We start from the raw sequence: 20,220 nt of genomic DNA, 5'->3' as shown, positions 1-20,220 counted from the left end.
CTGGGGGGGGTGAGGGTCCATCACTCCCTCTTTGTTTCAGCCCTCCAAGCATTGGTTGACTAAACAACCAAGCGTTGGGGGCAGGGGATGAAGCCGAAGCAGCGCTCCTAAGCCAGGGAGATAAGCTTCGTCTCCTTAGTGGCTCACAGACGGGAGGTTGTTCACTCAGCCCCAGCCATGGGGGGCAGTTACAACTCCCGAAACCAGGCAGAGTGGTTCCCAACATTCCTCTTGATGGTTCTTCCGTTATTATCCCTCTCCTCTCTCCTCTCTGGTAACTGTCAGTTTGTTCTTTATTTCAATGTCCCTAGTTGTATTTTCCTTGCTTGTTTGTTTTGTTGATTAGGTTCTACTTCCAGGTGAGACAAGGGTGAGTGCACATGTAGTTTGGCTCCTTGCCACTGAAATTATATACTGTTTTGTGTTCCCTCCAACAGTGAGTGAGAGTGCTTGTTTCCTCACAGCCTCCCCAACAGTGTGTGTTTGATTTGGGGGCCATTCGCCCACATAAGGGGAGTAATGGTATCTCAGTTGAGTTGTAATTTATATTTGCTTTATTATATCCAAGGCTGAACTTTTCATTCAAATGGAAAATTATAAAAATCCATTACTAAAAATATTTGACTTAGTTCTAGGTATTTTTAGGGTAATATTATGCTTAAGAAATTGTTAAGGCTCATATTATACTCTACAGCTAATTCATAGACAAATTTTTTTCTGTGGTGATGGTGACAGAAGCTTAAAAGTAGCCTTAAAAATGCATGGCATATATGTTATCATAAACTTGTGTATACAGTAAAACTACAGGTTAGGAAAGTAGAAAAATTTTGTTTTTATCATAAGTGTGTGTGTTTATATTCTCATAATATATGAAGGTTTTGGCTGATGAAAGGAAGTATTTATAATAGACATATAAATGGTAAGTAACCTTAAAGTGACTAAAACCTTAGGTTTTAGTAATTTATTCATTTTTCATTAATATTACTATATTTTGACTTACCTACTTATATTCCTTAAGTATGTACTTACTGAAATGGGAAATTTATTATATAAGTAAATTATTCCATAAGAAAATCAGATACCTGAAAGTTTATGGATATTAAGTAGTTTTGTAGTACATTTATAATGATATCAACATGTATTTACAAATACTGTTAATGTAACATCAGCCAAATATTAGGTGGAAAACAGTAGGTATTGCAAGCAAGAGAAAAATAGTTGATAGTGAATGTTAATACTTTGATTTCTCATCATATTAAACTGCTCTGTTAGTTCCCCACTTAAAAATTATTTTACAGATATGCTTGAAAGCATCATCTTTGCAGTATTATGTCCTGTTTTTAAGTAGAAAGCAAAAATCTTATTCTTAACAAATGCAAGTGTCCTTTTGCCTGCTGACCACAGGTGACCTTTCCAGAGTGTGTACGGTGGATGACAATTGAGTTTGACCCTCAGTGTGGCACTGCGCAGTCAGAAGATGCCCTCCGTTTGTTGATTCCCGTCAGAACTATTCAGAGTTCAGGATACGGACCAAAACTGACATCTGTCCATGAAAATCTTAATTCCTGGATAGAGTTGAAGAAATTTTCAGGATCTTCTGGGTGGCCTACTATGGTTTTAGTGTTGCCAGGCAAGTTATTTTTTTCTGTTCTCTTTTCTGGTAAAATATATGCGTTTATGATAATTGGGTTTAATAAGAATAAATCATTGAAAATGTTTATTTGAGTTTTAGAAGAATTTCTTCAAGACATGCTATGTATCCACCCTGGCTGGTGTGGCTCAGTAGATTGAGTGCCAGCCTGCAAACCAAAGTGTCACTGGTTTGATTCCCAGTCAGGGCACATGCTTGGGTTGCGGGCCAGGTCAGGTCCCCAGTAGTGGGCGTGCAAGAGGCAACCACACATAGATGTTTCTCATCCTCTCTTTCTCCCTCTTTTCCTCTCTGTCTAAAATAAATAAATGAAATCTTATGAAATAAATGAATAAATGAAAAAGTAAAATAAATGAAAAAGATAACGTTCCTTCAGATTTTGAATTCAGTGTTAGTTTGGGTTTTTTTGTAGGAAATGAGGCCCTTTTTTCATTGGAGACTGCATCAGATTACGTGAAAGATGACAAGGCTTCTTTCTATGGTTTCAAATGTTACGCAATTGGATATGAGTTTAGCCCTGGACCTGATGAGGTAGGAATGAATTATCATCTCATTCTCTTAAGGAAGATTGTGTTGCTAAGGGCTGCTATTGCCTTAAATTTGTTTGCTGCCTATAAATAAGAAGCCTGGAATGTATTTTGAGCTAGGGCATATAATTTAAAATACTTTGTAGTTTAATTGTGTTCAGTGGTCTGTTTTTGATACTTTAAATACATGAAAAGAATGGAGCCTTTGAACACTCAGTATAGTTATACTTGTTCCAAACCAGCTCAATTGGATATGCCTTTCTGAATAAATAATTGAACCTGACTTCACAATGGGAATAACTTAATAACTCTTACCAATGTTTTAAATCATACAATATGACTTCCAGCCAAGATGGAGGTGCAGGTAGACACACTGTGCCTTCTCACACAACCAAAAAAAGAACAAGAACAAATTTTTAAAAAATCAACAGAACTACCAGAAAATCGAACTTTATGGAAGTCCCACAACCAAGGAGTTAAAGAAGAAACACTCATTCAGACAGGTAGGAGGGGTGAAGACAGCAGCCGGGTGGAGAGGACTCTCAGAAGGCAGCGGCTGGAGGACCAGGCAGCAGGGGCAGACCCAGCAAGGTGGCGGATTGCAGACTAGGTGGTACCACATTCAAGTGTGGACCAGGAGGATCAACTGGGGAACCAGACAGACCCCACAACCCAGGGTCCAATGCAGGGAAAGTAAAGCCTCAAAACCTCTGACTGAAAAAAACTTGTGGGGGTGTGGTGGAGGGAGGAACTCCCAGCCTCATAGAAGAGTTCCTCAGAAAGACCCACAGGGTCCTAGAATGTGCACAAACCCACCCACCCAGGAATCAGCACCCGAAGGGCCCAATTTGCTTGCAAGTAGTGGGGGAAGTGACTGAAATCTGGCCAAGACCCAATCAAGCAACACTGTTCCCTCTCAGACCCCTCTCCCATATACAGTGCCACAGTGCAGTGACCTGGGTTGCTCCACTTGGGTGAAGACCTAGGGCTCCACCCCTTACTACCAAACAGGTGTGCCAAGAAAAAAAGAAATATGGCCCAAGTGAAAGAACAGATCAAAGCTCCAGAAAAAAATACAACTCAGTGGTGAAGAGATAGCCAACCTATCAGATGCACAGTTCAAAGCACTGGTAATCAAGATGCTCACAGAAATGGTTGAGTAGGGTCACAAAATGGAGGAAAAAGTGAAGACTATGAAAAGTGAAGTAAAAATGTACAGGGAACCAACAGTGATGGGAAGGAAACCAGTACTTACATCAATGGTTTGGAACAGAAGGAAGAACTAAACATTCAACCAGAACAGAATGAAGAAACAGGATTTCAAAAAAATGGGGAGAGACTTAAGATTCTCTGGGACAACTTTAAACCTTCCAACATTTAAATCGTACTGGGTGCTAGAAAGAGAAGAGGAAGACCAAAAAATGGAAAACTTATTTGAAAGAATGATGGAGAACTTCCCCAGTCTGACAAAGGAAATAGACTTCCAGGAAGTCCAGGAAACTCAGAGAGTCCCAAAGAAATTGGACCCAAGTAGGAACACACCAAGTCACATTATAATTAAGTTACCCAAGATGAAAGATAAGGAGAGAATCTTAAAAGCAGCAAGAGAAAAGGAGAGAGTTATCTACAAAGGAGTGCTCATGAGACCATCAGCTCATTTCTCACAAGAAACCTTGCAGGCAAGAAGGGTCTGGAAAGAAGTATTCCAAATCATGAAAGTCAAGGACCTACATCCAAGATGACTCTATCCAGCAAAGCTGTCATTTAGAATGGAAGAGCAGGTAAAGTGTTTCCCAGATAAAGTCAAGTTAAAGGAGTTCATCATCAGCAAACTCTTATTATATGAAATGTTAAAGGGACTTATCTAAGAAAATAAAAAATATGAAAAGTAAAATGACAACAACTATCAACATCTGAACCAACAAAAACAAAAATGAACTAAGCAAACAACTAGAACAGGAACTGAGTGACAGAAATGAAGATCACATGGAGAATTATCAGTGGGTAGAGGATGTGGGGGAAAAGGTACAGAGAATAAGAAGCATAAATGGTAGGTACAAAATAGACAGGGGGAGGTTAAGAATAGTATGAGAAATGGAGAAGCCAAAGAACTTAACATGTGTGACCCATGGACATGAACTAAGGTGGGGGAGTGCTGGTGAGAGAGGGATACAGGGTGGAGGGGAATGAGGGAAGAACAAAAATGGAACAACCGTGATAGCATAATCAATGAAATACATTTAAAAATCATATACTAATGCAAGGTGAAAATATGATTATGTTCACTCAAAAATGAATGAAAAATTCTTTGAATGATGAACCTTTGGGCCCAAATGTAATAACTAGAATAAGACATAATGTTGAAGCTCTTCCATTCTTAATTTAACCATTAGCTAACCCATTTCGTAACAGTTTCAAAGTTATGCTTAAATGCAAGTTACATTTGCTAATTATCCAGATTTTATCTTCCAAACATGTATTTAAAGCAGCTGATACATTTTTGTAATTCTACAGGGAGTCATTCAGTTGGAAAAAGAGTTAGCCAATCTAGGTGGGGTTTGTGCAGCAGCTTTGATGAAAAAGGACCTGGCACTTCCTATTGGTGAGTCTTGTCACGTACTAGGTGTTTGTTTATGATTTTTTTTAATTTTAAGAATATAATATGCTTATTATAGAACATTCTGAAAATGGATTAACAAAATGAATTTTTTTTAAATTAAATTTATTGGGGTGATGTTGGTTAATATTGATCGTATATGTTTCAAGTGTACATTTCTCTGATAACATGAGCTGTATATTGCATTGTGTGCCTGCCACTGAAAGTGAAATGATCTTCCATCCCCAAGTATTTTCCTCCCCCTTTACCTTTTAGTACCTCCCCCGCAACTTTCCCTCTGGTACTGCCATACTGTTGTCTCCTTATGAGTTTCAGTTTTATATCCCACATGTGGGTGAAACCAGATGCTTCTTAGCTTTGTCTCACTGACTTACTTAGCATAATATTCTCAAAGACCATCCATTGTTGCAAATGGCCATATTTCACCTTTTCTTATGGCTGAGGAGTATTCCATTGTACATTGTGTATGTATTGTGTCTGCTTTAGCCAGTCCTCTAATGACAGACACGTTAGTTGTCTCCATGTCTTGGCCACTGTGACTAATGCTGCTGTGAACTTAAGGGTGTATATATCTTCACAAGATAGGGACCCAGAAAAGGGGCTGTTAGGTCATGTGGTAGTTCTTTTCTTAATTTTTTGAGGAACTGCCAAACTGTTTTCCCTAGTGGCTGTACTAGTTTACATTCCTACTCACAGTGAATGAGGGTTTCTTGTTCTCCACAGCCTCTTGAACACTTGTGACTACCTGTCTTGTTGATGACTGCCATTCTAACAGGTGTGAGGTGGTAGTTCAGTATACCTTGGATCCGCATTTCCCTAGTAGCTAATGAGGTTGAACTTCTTTTCATATATCTGTTGGCCATTTGTATGTCTCCTTGAGAGAGGTATCTGTTCAGGTCCTGTGCCCATTTTTTAATTGGGTTGTTTGTTTGGTTGGTGTTGAGTTGTATGAGTTCTAAGTATGTTTTGAATATCAACTGCTTGCTGGATTTCTTGTTTGCAAATATAATCTCACATTCTACTGATTGCCCTTTTGTTTTGTTGTCTGTTTCTTTTGCATTGCAGAAGACTTTTAGCTTGATATAGTTACATTCATTTATTGTTACCTTTACTTTCCTTGCCTTTGGCAGTCAAATTTATATAAAATGTTCTTTACGATCAAGGTTCATAAATTCAGTACTAATGTTTTTTCTGTGTAATTTATTGTTTCGGATCTTAGATTTAGGACTTTGATCCATTTTGAGTTGATTTGTGCACATGGGAACAAACTGTAATCTAGTTTAATTGTTTTTCATGTGACCTTTCAATTTCCCCAGCACCATTTATTAAGGAGGCTTTCTTTTCTCCATTGTGTGTTTTTGGCTCCTTTGTGAAAAATTATTTGCCCATATACATGTGGTTTTGTTTCTGGGCTCTCAATTCTGTTTCATTGGTCTGTATGTCTGTTTTTCTGACAGTATCATGCCGTTTTGATAATTATAGCTCTGTAGTATAATTTGAAGTCTGATACCTCCGGCTTCATTCCTTTTTTTTTAAGTCTTTAATATATACTTTTCCTAGTACCATTTAGTCCCTTTATACTCCTTCCCCCTGCATTCACCACACTATTGTCCATTCTTTTATCTCAGGATTGCTTTGGCTATTCAGGCCCTTTTGTGGTTCCATATGAATCTGATGGTTTTTGTTCTGTTTCTTTTAAAAAATGACATTGGAATTTTAATGGGAATTGCATTTTTCAATCTCTTTTAATAATGGTTTGTAGTTTTCAGTATAGGTCCTTCACATCCTTTGTTAACTTTGTTTCTTGGTTGCAGTAGCAAAAGGAATTGTTTTTGTTTTTCTAAATTTTCATTGTTAATACATAGGAAAGCAGTAGATTTTTGTATATCAAACTTGTATTCCTGCAGCTCTACTCTGTTGTTTATTGTGTCTAATAGTTTTTGGTGGAGCCTTCTGGGTTTCCTGTACACAGAATCATGTCATCTGCAAAAAGTGACACTTTTATTTCTTCCTTCCTAATATGGATGCTTTCATTTCTTTCTCTTGCCTGATTGCTCTGGCCAGGCTTCCAGAACTTTGTTGAGTAAGAGTGGTGAGAGTGGGCGTCCTTGTCTTGTTTCTGATTTTAAAAGAAAAGCTTTCAGTTTTTCACCTTTGAGTATACACTATTGGCCGAGAGTTTGTCATATACGTCCTGTATTGTGTTGAGATATGTTCCTTCTATACCCATTTTATTGGGTGTTTTAATCGTAAATGCATGTTGTCTTTTTTTCTAATGTTTTTTCTGCTCTATTGATAAGGTCATATTATTTCTATCCATTGTTTTATGTGTGATTTGCAGGCCCGTGCTCAGTCCACTGAGCTATACCAGCCAGGGCTCTGCCGCAGCCCGCTGCGGTAGACGTGGATCACGAAGTGAGGCGAGGGACTAAAATAATGGAGAGGACCATAGCTCTGCTGGCATATGGCAACTTTATTCAAGCAACAGCTGTCTTAAATACAAACTGTTAATGCCTAAAGCAAGACTGCAGGGAACTAGAAACAATATTGTTTTTCAAAGTTAGTGCACTCCCTTAAGCTACCAAGGGCAAGAAGTTCTCATAACCATCTGGGAACATGACACCTGCGCCAGAGCCTTGTTGTGTCCTTCAAGGCTGGGAACTAAAAGGTTAGGAAAGTGTCAAGGTACCCGCCGGCTCCAGGGACCAGAAACCAAGTTCGTCCACCATTTTCACAGTGGAGAACTCTGTCCTTGGCCCCCTTAAGGCCTGGCGGACCCCCACAGGGCTCCATTGTTTTGTTAACATGGTGTATTCCATTGATCAATTTGCATATGATGAGCCATCCCTTTGCTCTTAGAGTGAACCCCATTTGATTGAGATGTATTACTTTTTTTAATGTATTGCTGTATTCTGTTTGCTAGTAATTTTTTAAAATTTTTATATCTGTATTCATCAGAGATATTGGTCTTTATTTTTTTGTGTACATATTATCCTTGCCAGATTTAGGTATCAGGGTTACATTGGTCTCATAAAATGTGTTAGGAAGTATTGGCTCTTCTTCAGTTTTGGATGAAGAGTTTGAGAAGGGTAGGTATCAAATCGTCTTTGAATGTTTGGTAGATCTCACTAGTAAAGCCATCTGGTCCTGGATTTTTATTTTAGGGAAGTTTTTGATGGTTGTTTCAATTTCCTCACTGTTTATCAGTCTATTTAGATTTTCCAAATCTTCACAATTTGGTCTAGGAAGGATATATAATTTTATGAACGAATCCATTTCTTCTAGGTTATTGAATTTGGTGGCATATAATCTTTCATAGTATTCTAGTGTGGTACAGCCACTATGGAAAACTGTATGGAGGTTCCTTAAAAATGAAGTGTAGATTTCCTGTATGACCTAGCAACTCCTCTTCTGGGTCTCTACCTGAAAAATTTGAAAACATTTGTTTGCAGAGATATATGCAGTCCTGTGTTCATTGCAGCATTATTCGTGGTGGCCAGGACATGCAAATTCATAGTCACATATACTCATGAGTAATAACTACTTAATGTGTTGGTAGTTTGGGGTTGTTAAAATGGAGGCTGAAGAGTACCCTTGAGTCTTTTTAATTCACACACACATGCTCACATCCTCCTTATCCACATTACATCCTATGTGCCAGGCACTGGTTTAGGTACTGGATATGTAGTAGGAAACCAAAAGTTTGAGATACTTCTTAAATATCCCAGTGGACATACCAAGTAGACAATTAGAACTCATTGCCTGGAGTTCAGGGAACAAATCAATGCAGTTGTCACTTTGAACATAGTCGATACTTAAATACATGGGACCACATGAAAGATGAGCTAGGAGGAGAATGCAAATGAGAAGGACAAGAGCCCAGGATCAGAGCTGGGACTTGCCAGACTGTCAAAGGTGGACAGGGTATGAAGAAAAAACTTCAGGAAAGGTGGTGAAGGAGCAGCAGCCAATGAATTAGGAGTAAAATGAGGAGAGTGGCTATGCAAGGGATTTTTTAATGCTGCTGAGGAGTCAGTTAACTATACCCTTGGATTGCAAACACGCTGATTATACACCTCAGTAAGAAATAAAACAGTAAAATGAGAGAATGGAGAGTCAGGAACAGGAGTCAGGCTGAATATAAATGGCTCTCTGGAAATTTTTGTTGGAGGCAGAACAGAAATGAGGCAATGGCAGAAATGGTACCTCTTCATATGATACACATTTGCATGATGTGTAAGTTGATTTATAGTCAAGATAGTAAAGGCAAAAATAAAGTTTAAAATATTTATTAATTCTATCATGTGTATACATGATTTAACATTTTATTTTCACAGTATTTGGGGAATAGGAGGTTTTATTATTTTCCCACAGCCCACCCCCAAAAGTTCATCTTTATCCCTCCCCTCAGAGACTACCCTTCCCACTCCATCCTTCCTTTCTTCCCTTCTCTCTCTACTCTTTTCTTTCTTTTCTGTTTCTTTTCCCCTTATGCTCCCTTTCATCCTTCTCTATGCCTTTGCTCCTACTTAATACTGGTATATATATGAGGGAATGAGATATTTTGTACTCCGTTCATCTGAGGAAAATTAGTGTGTCTTTGCAGGAAATTTATCAGTAACTGTTCAGATTTTTCATGCTTATATTTTTTGATGTAGCAATTATATACATATTTGCACAGATATCAAAAAAATATGTTGTAAGATAGATTCATCTAATAGTGCTTGTGATTATAATACCTAGAGTAAGCAAATTGGTTAAGTCATGTTAACATCCATACATTGGGAATTAATGGAGCTGATAAAGACAACAAAAAAGTATATCCTGACCAAAAAAGGTGTTCAAATTATTTGAGTAAAGCAAGTTGTAGAAGGTCCCATTTTTGCTAACATTATCTTATATATGTATAAATGTATGTATATGTGGGTACCTGTGCACAGGTTGACACATACATACATAAAAGTTATTATTTACAACAATGTTTCCAAAACAACACATAAGAAACTGTTGACACTTTATGTTTGGGGGGCTGGTAGGGCAGAATTATTCATTCTGTACCTTAGTATAATGTGAGTATTTCTCTTTGAACATGTATTACTTCATTAGTAATATTTTATAAATTATACTATCAAAGAAAATTCAATAAATAAAATGTTGTACACTAAGCAATAAAGGAGAAAATAACTAGAGGACACAGTCACTACCTTCTGTTTTCCTGCAAGTTACTATTATTTACTGAAGATATAAATCTTCTGTAAGATAAGCAAAATACAAAGGCTCAGATTGTGAATGATTGGTGTCCTCATTTTTTTGTACAGAAGTAAATACTCAAGATTACATGTTTATATACATGACTATAGTGTAAATCTTTTGTACATCACTCAATGGAAGCATTTTGAGTATTGTTTTGAGAATTATATCTTATATTCACATTGAAAATTATATTTTAAAATATAAACCACTGAGATTTATCCAGGATGATAGTAGTTCTTTTCCATCTGGAATATCAGAATTGTGAAAAAGGTATAAAGAATGCGATAGACCAGAAAGTTAAACCAAGTATTGATATATTTCATTAAAACTTTTCATTTATACAGCAGGTAATGAATTAGAAGAAGATCTTGAAATTCTTGAGGAGGCCGCATTACAGGTATTGTCCCAAATATTGTATGGATAAACGTTGTATATTAGTTTCAAAGTAGTACATTCACTTAGATAAACCTTATTTTTCTTAAAAATAGGACTCATTCATTAAATATTTCATTCTATTCATTGGCAATTTTAAATAACTTAAAATTTTTCTCCTTGGTGGGGGCGACTTCTGCGGACCCTTGCTTTACTGTATGGTGGGTGTTTTCGCTGGAGTGATACCTGAATCCTTCGGGAGGGAGGGCGTCTGCCAGGTGCCGAGGGGGTTGGGGAAGGCAGTGCAGAGCTGTGGACATGCAAATTTTATTGACCAGTTAGGAAAAAAGGAGAAATAGGCGTTAGTCGTTTAAATAATATCTGCAGAGCACTCTATGGTTTACAGTGTCTTTATTTTCTATTTTTGCAGTTATACTTTGAGGTCAGTATTGTCTCTTGTATCTTACAATGACAATAACCAAAATTTAGAAAAGTTAGGCAACTTGTCTACAAATTCAGCTAATTGGGAGGTAGAAGCTAATGTTTAGGTCTTCTAACACCTACGACTAGTGATTTACATTGTCTTTTCTGAGATGAATTGATCACAGCAGTAATAATAAAAACAAACATTTATTTGATCTTAATTTTATCATGTACTATTTCAAACACATGGTGTATTTTTAACTCATTGAGTCCTCACTGCAACCCTATGAATTTATTTCCATTTACAGGTAAGGGAACTAAGGCAAGGAGAGCTCAAGTAACTTTCCAGAATCACACAGCTGTTAAGCAGCTGTAGCTAGAATTTGACCTCTGGCCATTTAGTGACCAAGTCCAAAATATAATGTTGGACTTACCTCAAACATAATAATGTTTGCTGACCAAGTCCATGATGCCGATCATTATGCTGTAGTCACAGAGAGCCATGGTGTCCTGATAATGTTAAGACACCAGCCTTTGTTTTTGTTTTAAAAAAAGTTAAAACTTTGTACCTTAAGATTCAAAAATGAAAGTGAATTCAACAAACATTTAAAAAACATAGCAGTACCATGCAATATTCTAGTTAACGACAACCATTAAAGAGTCTTTATATCATTCATCATCACAGGGATTCTTATGCTTTATATGTTATCATTTAGCTCAAGTACAAAGAGATCTTCATTGTGCTGCTGTTCACTAACAGCCAAAAATGATGTCCCAATTGCCCACCTTTTTGTCATTAAGGAAGTTGTGACGGTGGTCTAACATTTATTAAACACCTCCTCCTTCTTAGGCAATGTAGCATGCATTTTATATGTGTTATTTAATTTAAATTTTGTAACAGCCACAGAAAGGAGATTTATTTGAACACCAGTTTTATACCTTTTACAGATTCAGAAAGTTCTGTAACTTGTTAGCTTACTAGCATACAGCTATAACTTGTCCAAAGCCAGTGTTCACACTTGAGTCTGTTTGATTCCAAAGCTCATGATTTTTGCAATTTCATAGCTTGTAGAATGTAAAAGTTACCATCATATAAATTTGATAGTACTAGAACTGTAATCCTTTTCTATGAAAAAATATTTTGTTTTGAAACTTATTATGTAGCCATTGAAATGTTTCTAGAGTTCCAACATTTAAAGCAGGTCTTTCCAAAATAGGCTTGCTTGTCAGATAGTTGAGAACTAAAATTTCGGTTTTATCTGCCTCTTTTTCTTCCCTTCAGTCAAGCTTGGACAGATTAATGCAGTTGTATCTGCACCCACAGTGAAGCTTCCATCCACTTTTGTCCAAGTGTAGCCCGTGGTACCCACCCACCGAAGGGAACAGACACAACCTGTGCATCAGAACTGCCAATAATGGGGACGCAAACAGAGGGGGGCCTTCACAGCTGCCTGTAGAAGGGAGCCCAGGCCCTGACAGATGGGGCTATGCCAAGTAGAAGGCTAGAATGGGAGGATACGCACCATTTCAATGGGCATGCAGATGTCATAAATCACTTTTTCTGTGGAAGGAAAGGACTGGGAGTATTTTTCCGTATTTTTCCTTCCTGGAAGTTTTCTACTTTGTAGGCTAAAGGAACACTGGAGTGTGGGGAGAAAATGATTTCCCCAAAAAGGCCTATCAAAAATTGTTTGCAAGTTCACAAATTCCTGTATTTAAAGTTTTCTATTTTAAAATATAAAAATGTTCTCTTTTACCCAACAGGTGTGCAAAACCCATTCTGGTATTCTTGGAAAGGGTTTAGCTCTTTCTCATTCACCAACTATATTAGAGGCACTTGAAGGAAACTTACCGCTGCAAATCCAAAGCAATGAACAGTCCTTCCTGGATGACTTTATTGCGTGTGTGCCTGGATCAAGTGGTGGGAGGCTTGCAAGGTAATGTGCTCCAAGTACTGCAGTTACTTTCATTCGGGGCTTGCCTCCATTTTTGTCTCTGAAGGGAGATGAAAGGGGAGTCATTAGGTTGTGATAGCGCTGCCTAGAATAATCTGATTTTTGTGTTTTGAACTAGCTGATGCATAAAATGGTACTTAATATTTCAAAATATTTTAAAAATATAATTGTTAGTTGGTTATTTTAAAGTTGCCTAGATGAACTTTTATTTTAAAAATATGTGGAATATGAGGGAGGACTCCAAAAAACCTAGAATTTATTTATTAAAAAATCATGTATTTATTCTTACATGTTTAAACTTCAGTCACCTTCAAAGTACTCTCCTTTTGATGTAATACACCTACCAGAATATTTTTCAAAAGCTTTTGAACTTGTTGACTTAATGCCTTTTATATGCTTTTGCTGTTTTTTGTTTCACCTCTCTACATTGGCAAAACATTTCCCTTTGAGGACTTTTTTCGTCTGGAGAAACAAAAAAAAGTGGCTTGGGGCAAATTCGGGTGAATGGGGAACGTGAAGATTGGAAATCATGCCATTTTTGGTCAAAAACTGCTGAACCCTCAGTGCAGGTGTGCTCGCAAATCACCCATCATGACATGGGCAAATACATTGAAAGAATCTTCAAAGAAAAAAAGTTCACTGAAGCTGAATGCAGCCTCTCACAACAATGCCAGCTGGTGCACTGATGCAATGGGATGCTAGAACACTCACCTAGCAGGGAGGCCTGTACTACAAGGGGCTGACCAGGAGATAATTCCATTTTGGGGGGTTGCCCTTCATACATGGTATAATTGAAAGCCTGTGTATTAAATGGTAATATTTAATATCTAACTAAACTCCTTAATTTATTACTATATTATATTTTAGTGAAATAAATAATAAAACAACATGAGTTTTTCAAATCTATAATGAATAGAAATATAAATTTAGAATTTAAATCAAATCATTTGAGGTTGTAGAGTTCTCATTTATTTTGTTGCTATTTAAAGTGAAGGAAAAATATGCTGGCTTGTGTGTTTTCACAGTACAGAAATCTGATCCCTTTCTGGGTTTAATTTTAAAAATGCAGAGATTACTCTTCAGTTTTTATAAACTTAATAGGGTCATTAGAGAAGAAGAGAAAACCTTTGTCAGCCTCACTGCTGTCTTTGTGGAATTTTTACACATAACAGAACTACTTATTACTCATCTCACAGGACAGCTTGAATGTTGATCGTGAACTTAATTCAGGAATGGCTTTTACAAAATACAGAAAATTGGCAAAATTTATGTGGAAAGGAAAGTAATGAGGGAAGATAGTTGAGAAGCTACATGAAGAGGAGGAGGACTAACTGGTCCCCAGCAAGCAGAGTGGCGTTTTGTCCCTGCTTTTCCAGGGAAGCTGCTCTTTCCTAGGGTTTTAGGCTGGCGAGTTAAGGCAGATCTTCCTCCGTGAAAATGAGCGTACTTGAGACTTCAAATTACACTCGACCTAAATGCATTTCCTTGATTATTTTAAATCAACCATAGTTAAAAGTCACCCAAGTTTCCTGATTTTTTAAATTTAATCTTTATTGTGTTTTTTCCAGTACCATTTATCTCCCTTATACCCTTTTCCACCTCCACCAACCCTTTTCCTCCCACAGTCTTTACACTTTTGTCCATGACCATAATGAGTCCTTTTTCCTTTTCCCCCAGCCCTCTGCCCCCTAACTTTCCCCACCCCGCTGTAGCTGTCGTCTGCTCTCCTTTTTGGGGGAGTCTCTATGAGACTCCCCATTTTCCTTGTTAGTTCAGTGTGTTCACCAGATTGCACATACAAGTGAGCTCATATGGTATTTGGCTTTCTCTGACTGGCTTATTTCACTTAGCATAATGTTCTCTAGGTTTATCCATGCTGTCACAAAGGGTAAAATTTTAAATTTTCTTCTGTTTTATGGCCGAGTAGTATTCCATTGTGTAAATGTCCCATAGTTGTTATATCCACTCATCTACAGATGAACACTTGGGCTGCTTCCAAGTTCCCTGATTTAAAAAAAATTTTTTTTAATCATTAGAAATCTTACCTGATTTGGCATATTTTTAAATGAATTCATCATTAACAATTTCCAAGAAAGACACTTACTCTAATTATATATGAATCAGAAATGAAGATGTCGTTTTGGCATTTTGATACATGTATTATTCATTTGGCATAATTTCATGTTAATCATTGAAAATATTAATGACTGTCTTTTTTGTTGTTGTTTGTTTGCTTATATTTTTCATTTCTGCTAGGTGGCTTCAGCCAGATTCCTATGCTGATCCTCAGAAAACAGCTTTGATCCTGAATAAGGATGATATTCGTTGTGGTTGGCCCACCACCATAACTGTTCAAACAAAGGACCAGTATGGGGAAGTGGTACATGTTCCCAGTATGAAGGTAATTATATAAAAATTAAGGCAGTAAACATCTGTGCACTGACTATTGTAACTAATAAAACTTTAGTTTGACAAGTGTGTAAAGACCATTTGTAGGACTCTCTTTACGTGTATGTAATGGAGGAAGCCAAAAAATCATTTAAATGACTTGTTTATATTATTAGCACATATATAATTTTTCCAATTTATATATTTTTGTTTGTTTTTTACATTTTGCTAGGTGCTATCATGGCAAGAGATGCAGGACATGTGGGTCAGATGCTGCTTGTTTAGGGTTTGTGAACCTTTGAGAGTTTTTAGGAAAGTCTATAGCATGAACCAAGATAGGCCCTTTGTATGGAAAAGCCACTGGAAATGGCTTGGGTGGACCCCCAAGTTGGGTGGGTTAGAGTCACAGGGAATCACCAGGATGGGGCAAACAAGCATTAGCCACGTTAATGGAGACTCTGATATGGGGTCCCCCTGCCGGCTCTGTGGGGAGAGGACTCAGTACAAGAACAGTGGCTTCTGCTAGCACTGTTGTCTGGATGAAAGCTGTCCCTCTACCCCTCACCTCAAAACCAGACAGTTCAGTTCCTCCTTGTATCTCTCTGGTGCTTTTCAAGCTGCCACCTCAGCGCTGGAGCTCAAAGCCACTGAGACTGAATAAGTCCGTGTGCGGGCCCTTTAGGGGAAACACCTGGGACTCCAGGAGCCCTTCATTTCTCATCCACGATGCCTACTGGTTTTCACAGCCAGAAGTTAGGGAACCCTGGGCTCAGGGGTCCAGTGTGGGTGGGTCTGAAACTTCTTGCTCAGGGGGAGCCTCCTGAGTTTTAACTGCCACACTTGGGTGTAGGACCAGCCCATGCAGTGTTTCTGCCCGTCCTTGCAGCCTTAATGAGCCTTCTGCATATCCTTAATTATAGGACTTCCTTTCAGCTAGATTTCAGGCTGTTTTGAATGATGGTTTTTCTGCAGTTTAGTTGTAATTTTTATGTGGCAGTGGAAGGAAGAGAGTAGTGGAAGGAAGTTGATGAAGTACTTTATCTACTTCATCATCTTGACAGAAAGCCACAATTCTGTTCATTTTATCTACAGTAAAGTAGATGAAAGATACCCATATTTTATTGTTGAAGAGATTTAGTTTGAAAGTTTAATTAGATTGTTTAGATCAAATAGCTTATGTTGGTGAAAGAGTTATCTGAAAGTACTCTTTCTGTACTAGAATAAACATCTTTCAACTTCAGGTATAAGATTTTTTTATGTGTTAACTTCTAAGACTTATAAATGGGTATATTTTCTTCCACAGAATAGTACAGCTAAAATTGAGATTAGCACTTAAAAATATGTGGAGATTGTGAGAAAGTATTTATACTTGAGTTACCAGTTAAATTAATTTAATGTTACTCTATTCAAGAAGTTAATGTAGACTCATTCTGCTATCCTTTTCTATACTTTATTAATGGTAACACTTATTTTATGTTTTGATGTGTATGATTATTTATTCCCAAAAAAATATGTCTCTTTTTTATACTGTGTTCAGGATCGATATTGTGGAACCATCTTAAGGGCATTCTGGTGCTATTAAATAAGCCCTGAGGGGAATGCCCAAGATGGACCAATTATAACATAATATTTATAGAATTATGAGTCTATAATTATAAATTGCTTTTTTTCATGTGTCACGGACAATTGTGTAACAGTAATAATTGGTTTTTATCATATCGTGGTTAGGTGGAAGTGAAAGCTGTTCCTGTTTCTCAGAAAAAGACGTCTTTACCACAAGAGCAAGTGAAGAAACCTCAGAGGATTCCCGGCAGTCCTGCCGTCACAGCTGTGCCCTCTGACACCGACAAGACTTTTGGTGGGCTGGCATCACCGAAGCTGGGTGTTTCGTATGAACCAATGATAGTGAAGGAGGCTCGCTATATTGCCATAACAATGATGAAGGTAGTTTATTCTACTTACCAGAAAAGTTTTGCTTTCCACTATTTACTCATTTAACAACCATTTCAGTCGTTCAAACTCAGACACAAAATGATAGGTGTAGAGAACTGTTGATGGTAAAATTGTGATGGTTTTTAGGATGATGTTATTTTCCTTCAAAAGGGGTTTTCATGTGCTTTTGGAAGACATCTAGAGAGGATCGCCAATAATAGAGCAAGTTAATCCAATCAGAGATTGAAATGGTCGAAAGTTGGATTTTAGTTCCTACAAAAATCCTTGTCTGTTCCCAATTTACCACTCACTTAAGCACATACGCTTTCAGGGATTCAGCATGTACCTAACCAGCCCCCTTCAGTTTAGGGGTTCTCCCAAATGCCAGGTTCATCTCTTGGTTTCTTTGTGCATTTTAGCTTCCTGATGTCTTTGTACAGATTTTTTAAAAAATATTTTATCTAGTTTTTTATCTTCAGAGGTAGCATTAGCCTAAATTACCAAGATGGTTGTTAATTTAAGCAGAAGTTAGGAATTTTGCCATTATGAGAATGAAGTTGTGAGCCATTCGAGGTTTTCATTTAAAGAATGGCACAATTAAATTTGTGTTTTATAAGGATCATGGTGGATTATGGAGAATGTGATTGGGTAGAAGATCAAGAGCCGAGGTATGGTTTAAGTATCTAGGGGACTGTTGGTTTAGTCTGGTGAGATGTGCTGATCCCTTGGACTACAGAGTTTTCAAAGTAGATTCCTGAGATGTTTAGGCTCAAAAGGACTTGGTGGCTGATGGGGTTAGAGTAAGAGAAAGTTCACATTTTGAGCTTCAATAGTGAGGTTGATAATGTTGGAGGGGGGCGGGTTTTGGTTGAGGAAGATAATAGTTGGGATGTGATGCATTTTAGATATCTCTGAAATAGCCATATGAAGATAGTTGCAAAAGGAAGTTGGATTACAAACCTGAAATTACCACAGTCTGACCTCAAGAAAAGATTTGAGAATGATCAGCACTTGGATTGCTCATACAATTAGATATCTACTTTCATGAGTGGAAAGAGAAGTTCCAGGACAAGATCCTGAGAAACACCAATATCAGCGATCCTCAAATTTGTGTCTACAATTTGAAAAGGATCGAGCAACAGTGAATTTACCAATGATCTTGGCAGTAGCAGTTTTAGAGGCATAGTGGGTTGGTGAAGAGGAAGTGAAAATAACTAAAGGCAAAATGAATATAGTCTTTTAAGATGTTTGAGTATAAAAGAAACAGGAAATGGAATTGAGTGAAACTTTTGAGTTTGGGAGTGAATGTAGAAAAATGTGTTTTAATACTGATGAGGAGACAATTGAAAGGAAGGAAACCCTGAAGACAGTCTGAGAGAGATAAAAATATCTAGAGTTCAAGTAGAGAGATTAGCCTGAAATAGTAGTATTACCTCTTTTCCATTGATTTCTTAAATATGTATATTAATGATACATATCCCATTTTGGTTATGTGAATTACAAATCACCTCCTCCCAAGTGAAAGCTTGTATTTGCTCTTTCTTTATTGTGTCCTTTTGGAGAAATTTAAATTTGTAGTATACTCACATTTCTTCTAAATTTATATATGGTATTGTTATTTACATTTGTGTATTTAACACACCCAGAATTTAGTTTTGTAAGTTGTGTGATGTAGCTAATTGAGTTTTTTCTTTTTCTCCTATATGGATAACCATTTCTCTCAGCACCATTTATTTATTTAAAGATTTTATTTATTTACTTTTAAAGAGAGGGGAAGAGGAAGAGAGGGATGGAAACATAGATATGCAAGAGAAACATTGATCAGTTACCTCTCACATGCCCCCAGCAGGGGACCTGGCCCTGCAACCCAGGCACATGCCCTGACTGGGAATTGAACCAGCAACCTTTCACTTTGTGGGATGACACCCAACACACTGAGCTCTATCAGTAGGGCATCTCAGCACCATTTATTGTGTGTTCTATTACTGCATCAATAAAGAATGTTTCTAATGATTTCATAATTCTTACTGGTCTCTTTCTTAAAGGTTTATGAAAATTACTCATTTGAAGAACTACGTTTTGCATCACCAACTCCTAAGAGGTAAGGATCCTTTCCTCAATGCGTATCCAAAACATGGCAAATGCTTGCAAGTAAAATCATCCTGCATTTCACCTTTATTTTCCATAAATAAATATTTTATAGCATTTTAAAATTTTTGGTAGAAATATACTACAAATTATATAATGAGTAGGTTTGTAGGTACAATATTCAGCTACAGTACTACCAAAATGTTATGTAATATTAAGGTGATGGAAAAAGAATAATATCTAGAACATAATTATGGCTTGTTTAGGGCTAGTTTGTTTTTTCTGTTTTCGCTTCCTTCTCTCCTTCATGTATTGAGTTGCAGAGTGATTTCAATGTACTTTTGATTATGAGGTCTTAATTTTTCAGCCCTTGAGTAATTCTTTTATCTCCAGATTTAAGCAGATTTTTTTTTTACTTAGTATTTTATTTGCTGGTTAGGAGAAGTATTTTTTAAAATAGATGCTTGGTAAAAGATTTTTGATGGATTGTACTTTAGAAGATTACCTTCATAGAATTTAGAAAAAGCTCCAAAGTGAATTGGAAAAAGCATAACTACTTATACATATTCTTGTTTTCTGCCGCATGAGTTATTAGAAACTAACAGGTTACTATGGCTTTATCCTGGCCTGTATACAAAATAGAATCTTAATGTAGAGTCTAGAGAGGTTTTGAAATAGGGAAGTAGTGTTTTGTCTGTGGCTTAATTTTAGTCACAAAATACCTGCATAGTGGAAACATATATTTTTTATAAAATAAATGTGAATCCTGGCCAGTGTGGCTCAGTTGTTTGGACCATCATCCTGTAGACCAAAAGGTCACAGGTTCACTTCCCAGTCAGAGCACAGGTTGCAGGTTCGTTCCCCCGTCAGGGCACATACCATTAGGCAACTGATTGATGTCTCTCTCACTTGTATTTTTCTTTCTTTCTCCTTATCTCCCCCTCCCCTTCCTCTTTCTCCAAAAGCAATGAAAAATGTCCTTGGGTGAGGATTATAAATAAATGAATAAAAGAA

The 20,220-nt window shown here is 37.2% G+C and overlaps 1 protein-coding gene across 3 annotated transcripts in view; it reads left to right on the top strand.

Annotated features, from left to right (window-relative positions):
- The window catches only part of MYCBP2 (MYC binding protein 2), a 264,592-nt gene that overhangs the window by 153,114 nt on the left and 91,258 nt on the right, over window positions 1–20,220 (top strand). For 2 of the 3 annotated variants that reach the window (XM_037059371.1, XM_037059373.1), the window contains exons 24-31: window positions 1,405–1,630; window positions 2,064–2,182; window positions 4,693–4,780; window positions 10,393–10,445; window positions 12,608–12,780; window positions 15,055–15,199; window positions 16,915–17,130; window positions 19,164–19,219. In XM_037059371.1, coding sequence (XP_036915266.1) covers window positions 1,405–1,630; window positions 2,064–2,182; window positions 4,693–4,780; window positions 10,393–10,445; window positions 12,608–12,780; window positions 15,055–15,199; window positions 16,915–17,130; window positions 19,164–19,219 — 1,076 coding nt within the window. The remainder of the gene's footprint in view (window positions 1–1,404; window positions 1,631–2,063; window positions 2,183–4,692; window positions 4,781–10,392; window positions 10,446–12,607; window positions 12,781–15,054; window positions 15,200–16,914; window positions 17,131–19,163; window positions 19,220–20,220) is intronic. The other variant, XM_037059374.1, reaches the window with a different exon arrangement.

Source organism: Sturnira hondurensis, unplaced genomic scaffold, assembly GCF_014824575.4.
Source record: "Sturnira hondurensis isolate 20B ecotype Veracruz unplaced genomic scaffold, ASM1482457v3 Scaffold0010812, whole genome shotgun sequence".
Taxonomy (NCBI): domain Eukaryota; kingdom Metazoa; phylum Chordata; class Mammalia; order Chiroptera; family Phyllostomidae; genus Sturnira; species Sturnira hondurensis.
Note: the sequence above shows the minus strand (reverse complement) of the source record. Positions and strands in the feature narration are given on the sequence as shown.